The 14075-nt window shown below is 32.0% G+C and overlaps 1 protein-coding gene across 1 annotated transcript; it reads left to right on the top strand.

Moving 5' to 3' along the window:
- The first annotated feature begins 2029 nt into the window (after positions 1-2029).
- On the top strand, positions 2030-13658 carry LOC131941057 (condensin-2 complex subunit H2). The gene is made up of 20 exons (XM_059300034.1): positions 2030-2105; positions 5053-5198; positions 5335-5436; positions 7269-7324; positions 7475-7550; positions 7947-8018; positions 8415-8494; positions 8807-8949; positions 9059-9154; positions 9356-9411; positions 9527-9595; positions 9726-9795; positions 10421-10531; positions 10962-11086; positions 11343-11430; positions 11517-11627; positions 11745-11809; positions 12100-12201; positions 12349-12495; positions 12949-13658. Exons 2-20 carry the CDS (start codon positions 5070-5072, stop codon positions 13090-13092), a joined length of 1842 nt encoding a protein of 613 aa, XP_059156017.1. The 5' UTR covers positions 2030-2105; positions 5053-5069; the 3' UTR covers positions 13093-13658.
- The last annotated feature ends 417 nt before the right edge of the window (positions 13659-14075 follow it).

The raw sequence follows: 14075 nt of genomic DNA, 5'->3' as shown, positions 1-14075 counted from the left end.
ACCTCAGACTAAAAACCCCGCATAAATTGCAGTTTATTTGCTTTTTAAAACATCGATTCCTTTCTAAAACATTTTAAGGATATCTGAGCCCTCCCCCCCTTTCGCACGACGCCACTAATTCAGAAGCCCTTCCCCCCCCCCCCCCACACACACATGTGACGTCGTTTATCGACGACCCCTAAGCACTTACTTGAGTGCAGATATACAGCAGCAGTTTATTGAAATAAACAGGCTATATGTGGATATGATTTAATGGGGAAAAAATCTTGTAATTACGGCATTATGTTGATTCAGCGAAGTCTGCACGATAGACTCATTTATAGCGTCTTCCATAAATCATGCTACACTCCTAGGGGTAGAAGAGGGGCTAGCAGTGCTGTCATTTGAGACTTTTTCTCCACGTGCGGGAGAGTTTAATAATCAGCTGTCAAATATACTGGATTTTTTTAGAAGTGGTAATCCATAAATAACGTCACGCATTTTTGACGACTTTTAACTCCCCCCTCCTCACACATCGTTACAAAAAGCAAGCCCAACCCCGCCCCCTCTAAGATGATGTCACACCGCCCCGCCCCCCCCCCCCCCCGAGGAAAGTATACCGCCCCCCCCCCCCCCCGAACGAAATGGAATTTATATAGAAAATATATACTTTTGACAGTGTCAGCCTTCCGGAAATTGTTGTTCGCCCCCCCCCCCCCCCCCCCCCCCCCCCCCCGTCCGCCCCGAAAATTTCAAGTGCACCCCCGGAGAAAAAAGTGTGGAAGAAACACTGCCTACATCCTCACGCACCTTTCAAATTTGAATGTGAATTATTATTTTTAAAGATCTTTTTTTTTTAAATAATGACCGATTGAGATATCCGTCAAAATATGTTATTTTAATTAATTCTTTTACAATTTATTAAAACATTTTTAAAAAGCGAAATAACGACTAAAATTCAGCTACTAACATAACTTTTTTTAAATGGAAAAGTGTGACGTCACACTATTTGAACATCCCCCCCCCCCCCCCTCCCCTCACAAAATTTTTGTTTATTTTTTTTTTTTAATTTAATTTTTTTTTTTTTTTTTTTTTGCACTAGCATCTCCTTCATCAACAACGATCTTTAGATTTTGAACTCTTTTAGGTAAAGCTTAGATCTTCCATAGACGACTCTTGATGGGCTTTTCTTACCTAGTGATGCCGTTTGTTAATATTAAGTTGTTCAATTAGTTTATTAGCGGTTGCTTCTTTTTAAAAAAACTGCTACAGAATAAACCTTCTGCATACATGAAACTATGATAAAACTTTGCAGCCCAATTGTTTAAATGCATAATCATTTGAAAAATAAATATAAGGCATAATCAAATCAAGTTCTAGATCAACATTTAGCCTATATAAAAATATTTTATGAAAGACAAATTCGATAAATAAATCTGATAAAATTAAAATTATTTGGGGTGAAAAAAAAAAATCGCCGCAAAAAAGGAGACGTCAAACAACAAATAAAAAGAAAAGCCTTTAGATCTAGATCTAAGCCTAAAAAAAAAAATTAAATTTGGTGTAGCCACATGGTATTGCTGACAAACTGTGCAAAATAAGCTAAGCACGAGTGGCTTTTTCATAAAGTACTAGGGTTGCTCGGAATTTTAGGCATTTTGGCGATGTATTTTCCATTTATTTCTTATGTACCAGAATAAAGTGGTGAAATATTTCAAAGAAAGATATTTTAGCCAATCGCTTGTCTCGTTACATCAAAAAGCGGGCTGATTAAATGTAAAATATGGCCGCTAATAAACAATAACAAGCCTGTAGAAAATATAGATTTTTCTAATTGTACGGCTTATAATATAGAATCTATAATTGATTACAAATTATTAAAGATTCATTTTAGGTTTAGCTATTGCTGTAGATCTATCTGTATGTTAGATCTATATCTATATGATTACTAAAACTGATAAATCCAAGAGTCGGGCTGAATTTCAAGTTGGAGTTGCCATCTCACGAAGAATCCGACACCACCTGGACTTGACTTGGTCGCGTTGGTCCTGGAGAAAACTTTAAAATATCGACTGGATCTGCTATCTAGATCTAGAAATACGCCTAAAGTTTACATTATAGAAAAGGTACTTCTAGTCTAGACCATTATCACTCATACTTCATTTCATACTGCTCCTATCCAGAGTTTCTTACAAGGCATCCTTTCATTATGATTATGGTGCCCCAAGACTTGGCAAGAAAGTCTACCGCCCCCCCCCCCCCCCCGAACGAAATGGAATTTTATGAATTTATATAGAAAATGTATACTTTTGACAGTGTCCGCCCCCCCCCCCCCCCCTGGATGTTGTTGTTCTCCCCCCCCCCCCCCCCCCCCGGTGAAAAAAGTCTGGAAGAAACACTGCTCCTATATTTAACTATATTACTAGATCTAGAATTAGGCTTGTCGGTATCGGCCGAGATCGCGGTAAAAACATGACCCGAAATCTCCCATTACTTTCTGATACCGGGCGCACGAGATTTAGTTTTGCATACTAATAAGTTTTTAATTTATGGTAATTAATTAAGTTTAAAAGGTCATTTCCTAATGTTAAATGAAAAGTAGAATGGTTTTCCAGTTGTTTTGATGGCTTAGCGATCTGATTGCATGCTGTCTCTGCTTTGGTCTTACCGCGGTATAAAGGTTAACTTCAAATGCTTTAAAAACGCGATTTTTGAAAAGTTTCCATTTAGATAATGAAAGTTTCCAAAGCAGATACATCCCATTTTTATAGAAATGATATTTATTTTTGGATATTTTGACTTTGACATTAGTAAATACTCATTTGAAAGTAGTCACCGTAAGTAGGTCACGTTGCCCCCATTGACTCCAATGTTATATTTCTTCATCCCGATCTGCCGGCTTTTAGTTTTGATACACTAACAACAGTATTCTTATGTAATGTACAAACAAATCTCCTACTTGTTGTTTTAAACATATTTTAATATAGATCTACCTGTCTTTCATTTTTTCAACTCTGGTTCTAGTTTTGCTTGAAGTAAAATTTTGCTGAGTCAGACATAGGTTACCTGTCTGTTGCTAGAATACACTACACTAGCTATGTGCTAACTGTAATTTTAAGTATTCAAGTTCTACTTACCCTTACTTAGTTATATTTATATGCTGAAAATCAGAATTCATACAAAATACACACATAAAAACATTGATCAGATAACTTCAGTTCACTTTTAACAAAATGGCTTAAAGATAGACTCTACTTCACCTGCCCAAAATAATAAGGCAATTATATGCACATTACAGTGTTCAAGTCATTTACTTTAGATTGCTAACTATGTAGTTCTTTCATTCACTGTATTTATATAAAGCATTGCTTTAGAAACTTTTTCATATTTGCGCAGCACAGTTTTATAACAAAATGTCTTAAAGATGGACTCTACTTCACCTGCCCAAAATAATGGGGCAGTTATATGCAGTTATATGCACATTTCAGTGTTCAAGTCATTTACTTTAGATTGCTAACTTTGTAGTTCTTTCATTCACTGTAAAACATTGCTTTAGAAACATTTTCATATTTGCGCAGCACAGTTTTTTTGGGGTTATGGAAGGAAGCCAACACAAAAATATACTTCTGTATTATTTTTATTTATTTCAACAGCATATACAAGTTCTATATATCATTCTAGCTCAACTCTGCAAATATGAACAAAATACAACTGCAAGTAAAATAACTATGCTCAATTTATTCAGGTATACCATGACTTGTCACAATTGGCCAATGCAAAAGCAAGGGCATTACACCCCTCACAAAAAAATTCGCTAAAAAAAAACTATTTGAGCTAGACAGAAAATCTTTTTTGTTTTGTTTTCATATAGTTGAGCTCTACAAGAATATGTAATTTTTATTTTTATATGATGATTAGTGTTTTTTTACCAAAATCCCTACTAGAATCTATATGCATTGACATTGTAACTAGATCTATATTGAAGTATATTCAATATTCTGCATATTCATTATTTACGCCTAACCCTAATTAATTTGAAATTAGTGGAGATTACAATACTACTATCAACCCAACACACTTATTTTACGGAAGAGTATTAGGCCTATCTGTATCTAATATCATCCAAATATTCAATCTAGCAGTAGCAGAACTAGACTTGACTTAGGCCACTATGGTAGACTAGATCCAGATTAGATTTTCGATCTTGAATCTAATTGTTAAAGTGTTGTCAAATTGGGAAATGGGCCTCACCAGCTTCACATTCACCTTCTTAATAGGAAAAAAATTTTTAAAAAAATAATTTTAAACTCAAACATCTAGATCTAGAAATTTTACTGGTGACACAATGCTAATGAACTTTGCATCAGTCAACATCACTGCAAATCAGTGTCTTGCCTTTCAGGCATTAGTTCAGATATACACAGATTCACCTTGAATTCAGTGAGCATTGTTTTCTTGAATTTCTATCTCTATGCAGCTTAATGAGGTGTTCTTTTAGTTTTGCTGGTGTTTGAGTAGAAATGTTCAACTTCGTATTTCAAATCATACAGTTAGGACACTAATATGCAGGCTAATACAAATTTTATTTGTCAAATGGTGATCAACAGCTTTGAAACAATATGGATCATTTAGGGGGAATACCACAATATACACCTAATACCTTTGACGATATTGTAGACCTACTAGATTAGCAACCGATCCTTTTTAAAGTGAAATAATGTCAGATTAAAAAAATAACATTAAATAGGCTAATAAAAAATTATATCCAAAAAAAGTCATTGTTTAATGCAGACAAATATAGGTTTTTAATTTAACAAACATACAATCATTATACAAGTTGGTAACATTGTAAATGAATCCTCCAAAAACATTGCTCTCTGTATTATTATAAAAAAAAAATTCCCTATTATCAATTTATAATTTTTTATTATAGAGATTATCACAGGCGATGATAGAAATGTTATTTTTGTACATTTTTTTTTCCATTCCCATGGTAAAATAAACTTAAAGTTCATTCCTTTTTAAAATGATTTCGTAGCAATTAATTTAGGCCTATATATTTTATTTTCACAGTTCCTTTGATATATAAAATGTCACAAAATAATGGATCACAGTGCTCTTTGGAGGAACGTTTCTCTCACATTTTACAGCCTATTCGAGATTTGGCCAAAAACTGGGATGTGGACATTGCTCATTTCCTAGAGGAATACCTTGAAGATGTAACGATTGATTCTTTTTATTTAAAAGTTTACTAAAGCAGTTTCAATTATAATTAGAGGGCTGTTTCTTTTAATTTATGATTTCATATTTTAATTTTCTTTAATTTAATTAGTTAAACTTTTCCTCTTGAAATAGCTTGAAAAAATAGAAATTACATTTGATGATGGAATGACAACTATGAACTTTTCTGAAGCTGCTCTTTTGATTCAAGGATCTGCAGGTGTCTACGCTAAAAAGGTGAAGTATTAATTCAAAAGTGTAGTTTATTCTTTTTGTTAACTCAAATTAGTTTTTTGCATCTAAGTAATTTATCAGAGCTTATTTATCATACACTAAATTACTAACTTTCAATATGCTGTTAAAAATTAAATAATTTTTTTTTTAATGTGCTTTGTATATTAATAAGACAACTAGACCAAATTATGGTTTAAAATTTTAATTTTACAAATAACTTACTAACCATTGATTTTTACTTTCTCGTATATACGAAGTATAGAGAAAGTATTGTAATCGTGCAAAAAAAAAAATCGAGATTTTTACAGATCTCGACGTTTTACACCTCACTGATACGGAAAAACATAATTTTGCAATCTTGTCTGTGTGTCCGTGTGTAAACACGATAACTTGAGTACCGTTACAGCTAGGTTGATGAAATTTCACATATAAGTATTATATCAAAATCGTAGATCCGTATCAACTTTTGAGCGATTTCCGATAACCGGAAGTGGTACTTTTCCTACTTTGAATTTTTCAAAAGCCTATAACTTGAGTACTATTTCAGATAGATAAATGAAATTTCACATGTAAGTAAAAGATCTAATTCTCTACCTTCTGTTAAATTTTGAGTAATTTCCGTTGACTGGAAGTAGTAATTTATGCTACTTCCGATTTCTCAAAAAACTAATGTAAATTTTAAAAGTAATAATAATATTGCGCACTATTATGCGCTTTTTTATTGGGCGTTCACTTGGTGTGCAATTAATTTGTCTACGAGATTTTATTCTATTTTTAAAACTTTAAGTATTTAAAATGGATTAAAAATCATGTCTATAGCCCGAGTTCCCATCCCCTGTTATTTTATATAAGAATATTCGAGAAAGTTTAGGGGAGATCACTCCCGGTTTATTTTAAAAGTATTTCACTATTAATTACTAGGCATGCTGCCCAGCTTTGCTTAGGCTTTCGAAAACATTGAGAATTTGAATGCTTAATTAATTCACCCGAGGGTCGGTCTACGACCTCAGGAGTTATGAAGAGGTTCCTCCGTGGACATTTTTTTTCGATTTATAGCTCATATAAGACGCCGGTCAGTCGAGGTCAGTTTTGACCCCATCATCGTAGACTTTTCGGCCAACCGGCCCCCGTGTTCTGTCGCCCCAAGGCAAGATCCTGCCAAATTTGAAGCGCCTGCGGCGCCGGGAGTTGCCCTATCGGGCACCCGACAACTTTGCTTTATATATTATAGAGATTAGCAAATTGCATTGATAAACAAAGATTTCAATAAAGTAATTAAGGCCTGAAATACTTGAGTATAGAAATGTATTATTTGAATAGATGAATCTAGAATATCTGGATCTAGAATCCAAATAAATAAAATACATTTTATGAGTTTAGGCCGGAAAAATTGTATTGTATACATTTCATAGTGTACGTAGATCTAAATCAAATTTGAATGAAATAGTTCATTTCTTTTTATTCTAAACACGGCAGATGACGTCATTAGTTAATGTATAAGCAATAGTGACGTCACAGTTTTATGCGTTCTTTTTCACATCTATTAATGCTTTTCCTGTTGCATAAATAATACTGTTTCTCTACATTCGAATACGCCTTTAATTTTTATTTTTCTTCTTTAAATAAAATTGTGGTTATACATTTAAAACATCTAACATATTATTTTCAACAAAAGTCCGTATAAAGTTCTCCATATATCGCTGCCGTTTCTGACGTGATGTCCGGCGAAAATATTTTGCAGAGAGAGAGAGAGAGAAGTGCGCACATGGGGAATTATATATTAGGATAATTTATTTAAATTTTTAATGCATAAGTATTTATAAATCTTTTTTTAGGTTGAATACTTACATTCTTTGGTATATCAAGTACTGGACCTTGTCACACAAAAAAAGTATGTTCACTTTACTTTGATGATACTTTACTTTAGTTGTTAATTATGATTGTGTGTAATGGTTTTAGTTTGACTTGTGATTTTTTTTGCCCTTCTCTCTGATAACAAAATAATATTTAAACAATAAAAAAATGTATTCTGTGAATTCAGAAAGACAGCTAAATCTGGTGATGGAGAAAATGGGGCAGATAATGAAGACAATGATGGTGGTGATACAGATGCACAGGTGGGCTATTTAGTAAAATTTTATATTACTCCATTCCTCAGCCTTCTTGGAATATTTAGATCAACCTAATCACAAATACAATATGATATTCTATCTATTTAGCACCCTAAATATTATTTTTTAAAATTATTGATATATAATTATTGATATATATATATATATATATATATATATATATATATATATATATATATATATATATATATATATATGAACATTTCTAGCATTTTTTCTTTGCTAAGAGGTTAAACATGATATTGATGATACACACCTATTGAAACATTGTTTTTAAATAATTAGGATTTAATATTTCAAAAGTTTTATTTAGCAACCATCAGCATAAGTTAGTTGTTTTTTTTTTCTGTCGTATTTAATTATAAATATTTTATATTTCAGTTCCTTCCCCTGGATGATATACCAGATGGTGAAGGATCCTACACAAAGGAACAGGATATCACATCTAATAAGGTAAACATCATAATTCTACTTTCTACTGCAACACTTGACCTGTTAAGTTTGTTGTTTTGTTTGTCATTTTGAGGTTTCTTTTTCATGCTTGATTTTAATATTGCAGGGAATATCCTTCATTACATGTAAGTGTTAACATGTTATGCCCCATATGGCCTTTTGACTTCTACTTCAGCCTGCTTTTCTTCCACCCCTTTGTCCACCCAAAACAGTCTGCGATGCAGCAATTGTTTCGTTGTATAGTTTTCTCTCCTAGATGGCGTTTCTATCCCCAGCTAACCGGTATCATCTACCCAGTGTCTGAACTCATGGATTTTTTAGTTAAGCAGTCATGTGTACCCATGCCAAACTACACCGCCCCCCTATTTTGAAGTTATTTGAACTTTTTATTTCTAGAATGTTCGGCCCGTTCCTGAAATGCCAACAAGATTAATTCCTTTAGAGGAAGCTGAAAAAGGAGACAGTGCTCTTTTTAAGTAAGAATTTGTTTTGAAATTAGGTTTTAAAAAGTTAATATTTGAACGTAAAACAATCTTTAGAAAAAAGTTAATAAATCTTATTCTCATATTAAAGTGGTAAAAATATTATGTTGAAAAGTTCAAAAAATATTTCCAGTCCAGTTTTCTGGCATTTAACTTAATCCTCTGGCAGCTGATATTAGTAGAAATTTACATTCATTTCACAATAAAGTGGACATGCTGTATTTGTATAACATTTTAAAATTTATAATACACTATTAATTTAGATACATTGCAGATTTTGGTGTTGATTTTTAATTTTATTATCAGCAAAAAAGGAGAGTTGATGGGAAACCACTGTGATTTCAACATAGACACAGCCTACATCAGTGTTGATGGCAGCTTATTGCTTGAGATGGGAGATAACGCTTTGTTAAATATACCAAGGTTTCAGCCCTTCTTACACAACTTGGGTATGAATTTTACCTGTTTGTAAATTATTATACATACTTAAATAATTAATAGATTAACTGAATCTTTTGTATTAGTGTGTTTGTTTTTACATGTTATCTTTTATCTCAGTTGAAGAAGAGTTTGCCGATGGTCGAGGTGATAGTATGGTCTTGCCCTTACCAGATGACCATGATGATGATGGAGATGAAAATCCAGTTTTAGCCAGTAAGTCAATTTATCTATATAATTAACTTAAAATGCGTTATTTTTTTTATAGATATATCAAAGCTTGCCTCATTAACGCTTAAAAATAAACTGAATATTGGGAGAGTTGGTTTTTTTCTATTTTATTTTAATCAATTTATACTATAAGTTGTTTCTTTTTCGTTTTTTTGTAAATTGTTCATTTTATTTTTAAAATTCAAGATGATGATGGAGATATTCAGTATAATAAGGAGACAGCTCCAGAAGCTGAAAATTTGGTATGAACAGCGCTTGTCAGCTTGTTTTTCTACTACTTATTGTGATTTGTTCTGTTAATTTTTTTTTCATCAATATTTTTAAGGTACCTTTATCCTTTATTTAAAACTTCTGCAGGTGGACAACATTCAAAGAAAATCTTCACGTCAAAAAGCAACAATAGCTAAACCACAAACAACTAAGCCAGTAAGTCTACATCTGTAAATGTTTTAAAGAAACATAATTAAACTATTAGCTTGTTTGCTCATAAAGATAATTTTGCTTTATTCAGATTCTCATTATCAACATTAACACAATATTTCTTTTTTTTTAACAGGCTTATGATCCGTGGTTGTTACTAGATCCTTATGAAAAAAGCAAAGCTGTGGAAAAACCTCTTAAGAAAAGTAATTTTATGTGTTTATCTGTGTATGGCACATTAGATGTTTGTTGTTTTTTTTTAATAGACACTGATTTTATCCTTTTATTATTAGAAGCTCACTGTAACTATATTAGTTGGTGATAGTAAACTGACCTACCTATTGCAAAATAGTGTTTTTATTATTAAGGGGAGACACTGGTTTATGTTTATATTTTTTAGAGAATTACTATAACTATACTATAACTATACTGTATAAACTGACCCACCTATTATGTACCTTGATTTCTTCAAAGGGGAGACACTTGTTTTATTTTTACATTTTTAGAAGTTTACTACTGACCCACCTATTAACTTTTATTAAGATTTCAAAATTGAATTTCTTTAAAATTTAATGCTGATGACATTTGGACTTGGATCAGCAAAAGTTTAGTATTACTACATGTACTTTGATAGATGCAATATGATTTTTTAACTTGGTCTTTTGACTAAAACTTAAAAGACATTTACTTTATTTCTAACAAGATTCATTTCCAAATTTTCTTTAATTACATTTTTTAATTGTTTAAGATAACATTATCACCACCTTTTTTACTTCCATACATATGGCTTTAATTAAGCTTCTGTTATGTTGTTGCATTATTAATTTCCAGAAAAACCATTCAAGATCCCACCCAACTTGCAAGATAACACAACAAAGAAAAGAAAAAAGAAGGTAGAAGTGAAGAAAAAACTTCCGCCATTATTTGAAGTAGTTGAGAGTCGTAAGTATACACTTCGTAGGATACTATATATCACTGTAAAAAATTTAAAGATGTAAAGACATCACTTCTCGATGTAAATAGCTGGTATATTAATATTAATTAAATTTGAAATTTTCAAACGTACACAAAATAAGTTAAGCTTTTGCTTAAAGAGTTAGATACAGTCCAAATATTGATGACTGGAGAAATGTAGAGTGTGATCTTTTGTTTAAAACAGCTCCGTTTTTTAATTCAGTTGTGTACTTGTAAAATACAAGAAATATAAATATGACGTTAATTTGATGTTTTTAAAAGAAAACTACAGTTTTATTAGTATAAACACGTTAGCACTGTATACCCATACCTCTAGAGCTTCTATATTTTGTTCTATATAGTAATTTCATTTAGCTGCATAGTATTAATTAATCTTGCACTAAAAAAAATTCTGCAGTATATTCACACAAGTCCAAGTTTCCAAAAAATCCTTTAAAAGTCCCAGAGTTCCCAGAGCTTGAAGATGCCTTTTGGAAGGAATATAAAGTGAGGGAAGAGCTGATCAAACAGGAATTAAAAACTGTGAGTGTTTGATGGATTTGTTGCACTGGTTTATTTTCACCCTCTTCTACCATTGGTGTTTTAGTTTGTTTTTTAAAATGTATATACTATTTAATGTCTGTTCTTTTGTAATTTGCACATTTTGTAAGTCTGTGGTTAAGGTTACTAAAATATTTCATGCATTTAAAAAATTTCATTTTACTAGTGTATTAAATTGAAACAATACGCATTAGGATCTGATATGTTCTTAGTTTGAAAATTGTTTTTCTCTCGCTAGTTAAAGAAAAATGAACGTGAAGCAATAGAGCAGCTAGAAGATAATCTGGGTGACGATGGGGGTGATGAAGAGGATGTGCTGCCTCTTGGTAAGTTGAACTTGTTATAGATCTCCTAATGAACATGTTCATGGTATGTTATGTGTGTTGTTTTGAATATTACCTTTATTTTTCAGCCATACCAGATGATGATAATGAAGACGATGACGTACCAGCGTTACAGTTAAATCCAGATATTTTTGTGGATCATAGTAATGCTAGGCGATTAACCACCTATTTAGAAGCAGGTATGTTGATATACCAGTATTTTATTTAAATTATTAATGGCTATAAACACAATGGAGTTAATTGTTTGTGTCTACATGATGTGCGAAGTTGTAAAACTGTAATTTTTAATTCCTCAGGATCTAGTTCAAACCTGTCTGAAAACATCACCATGAGTTATGAGGACTTAGTTCAGAAGCATGTGGTAATAAAAATTTTCTTGGCTTAGCTGATATGACTTGTTTAAATAACCATTTAAACACTGTTAATTCTATATAACATGATATCTAAATTGGTTTATCTAACTATTAACTTCATCGTTATTCCATAAGGAATATAGCTTTGACAAAGGCCCGGTCTCCTGCCACTCTTTTCAGCCTTTACCAGCTGTGTCCTATCCTTTTAGACTCCTCCAGCACACTGCAACACCAACCATTAGCTAGATTCATTTCAATAACCATACTGTGTAAAAAAACTACTTTTTATCCAATCCAGGAAAAGTTTTTAGCCAGTGCTGCGGAGTATGCTCAGATCACTGAATTATCTCGGAGAGTCTCTGAATGGGAAGAAAAAATAAAACCAAAATTGGAAGAAGAGGTAAACCATGTAGATTTTATTTTTGACTGCTGGCTGTGGTTTTAATCTCTTTACCCTATCTGTGAAAAATACAAACTGGCTAACTCTTCTGTATAGGCTAACCAAATTATTATTTTTTTCTTTACTAAATCTTTTTTTTATCTGCAGGAAAAGCATGAGCATTTTGACATTCACAGATATGGAACATATCTAATAGAACAACTTGTCAGGGGAGAGAAAAGGGCATTTAGAGAGTTAGTCAGAGGGAAGCAAGAATATGAAATTTGCCGATATTTATTAGCCACATTACAACTGGTATGTTTGAAAGGTTATTTATGGTTGTTACAAATACCCTACTTCAGATTCAATGACAGCAGTCAGCTCAGTGTTTTTATTTTTTCTATACTTCCATCATTAGGATTAGGCTTGGGAAAGCAAATTAAATTTCTAATTAGATAAGTATTATCAGAAACTTTAATTGTTAACCTTAAAGGATAAAGGATTGTTACCCATTCTGACCTGGCAGTCAATAGTATCTTAGCATGTGAAGGGATAGTGTGATCAGTTATATACTGGCCGCCTTTAATTTAGCTTACTTCAGTCAAGTACCCATCAGGGCTGGGTGGATTTCCTACAGGCATGGTCCTAGGATTAGAACTCGCAATTTTCAGATTAGCAGTGCCTGACCACCTGTGTAATTGATAATAAGCTGTTTTAAAATTATCTCTTCATAAGTAATTCTTAATTCTTTTGATTCTTTCTGCATAGGCCAATGTGTATAATGTAGAGCTGACAGTGGTTCCTGATGAAGATGGAAATATAATGGATAGTCTGCATGTGACGCTACTTTCTACAAAAAGACATTTTGAAGATCTGGAGGAATACACAGCACCTTCATTAAAAAACACGTAGTCTTCCGTTTAAGTCTTTTTTTGTATTATATATACATAAAATTGTGTATTGTTTAAATGTCTGCCCTGAATTTTATATAAACCATCATAGATTTTTTTAACACGTCCCTTTTATAGAAATGAAAATACAACTCACTACATGATATTTACTCTAAATATTTTGTTGTATTTGCATTTACTTAAGAAAAATATATTACTTTTACAGTAAATATTTTAAAACAAATCTAGGGAAATAGAAATAGTTAACATAAGTTGTAACCTTTCTTCTTTACTACGATATGATAGAGCTTAGCTCTAAATTGAAATACATCTTATCAGGATACATGTTATAAATATTTTTACATTTTTAATGTTTGTTTCTTGTAAATTTTTAAATTTAAATACAAAGTGTACAGTTTACACATGTACATGAATATTACAAGTTATTACAAACCTTTTTAATCAACAAAGTTTGTATAATTAAGTAATATTGCTTGTCAAAATATATTTGTTTTAGAATGAGTTTCCGTTGTAGGAAATGTAGAGAAATTTTTAATCATTTTTTATTCTCGGGCTAAAATTGTAAAATTCTTTCAAGCTATTGTGTAAAAATACATAATAAAGTTAACTTGGATTTCAAATGTTTATCTTATTCTGTTAAGTCTTTAGAACAACAGATATGTAAAAATTAGAAGTGTGTTTATTTGCAAATACTGTTAATATTCTTTTTAAAATAATGACAAAACACCAGAAGCATTGCCATTGACTCCTAATACCTCTTGAGTTCAGATCCAGGTCTTGAGTCCACCCAGCTGTGATGGGCACTTGACTAGTGTTAGTACAGGCAGCTAGGCAGTGCTGACCACACTATCCTTATTTATGCCACTGAAACAGGTAAAATCTACTTCACCTGCCCCATAGACCAAAAGGATGCTTTACTAACACAATCACCAAACAAATTTCCATGGAATTTTTTTCAAAGGTAATCATCATCTGGCTTTACAA

This window comes from Physella acuta, unplaced genomic scaffold, assembly GCF_028476545.2.
Source record: "Physella acuta isolate Inbredline_101_S28 unplaced genomic scaffold, ASM2847654v3 ptg000343l, whole genome shotgun sequence".
Taxonomy (NCBI): domain Eukaryota; kingdom Metazoa; phylum Mollusca; class Gastropoda; family Physidae; genus Physella; species Physella acuta.
The sequence above is the reverse complement of the archived record's forward strand: the minus strand, read 5'-3'. Positions and strand labels throughout refer to the sequence as shown.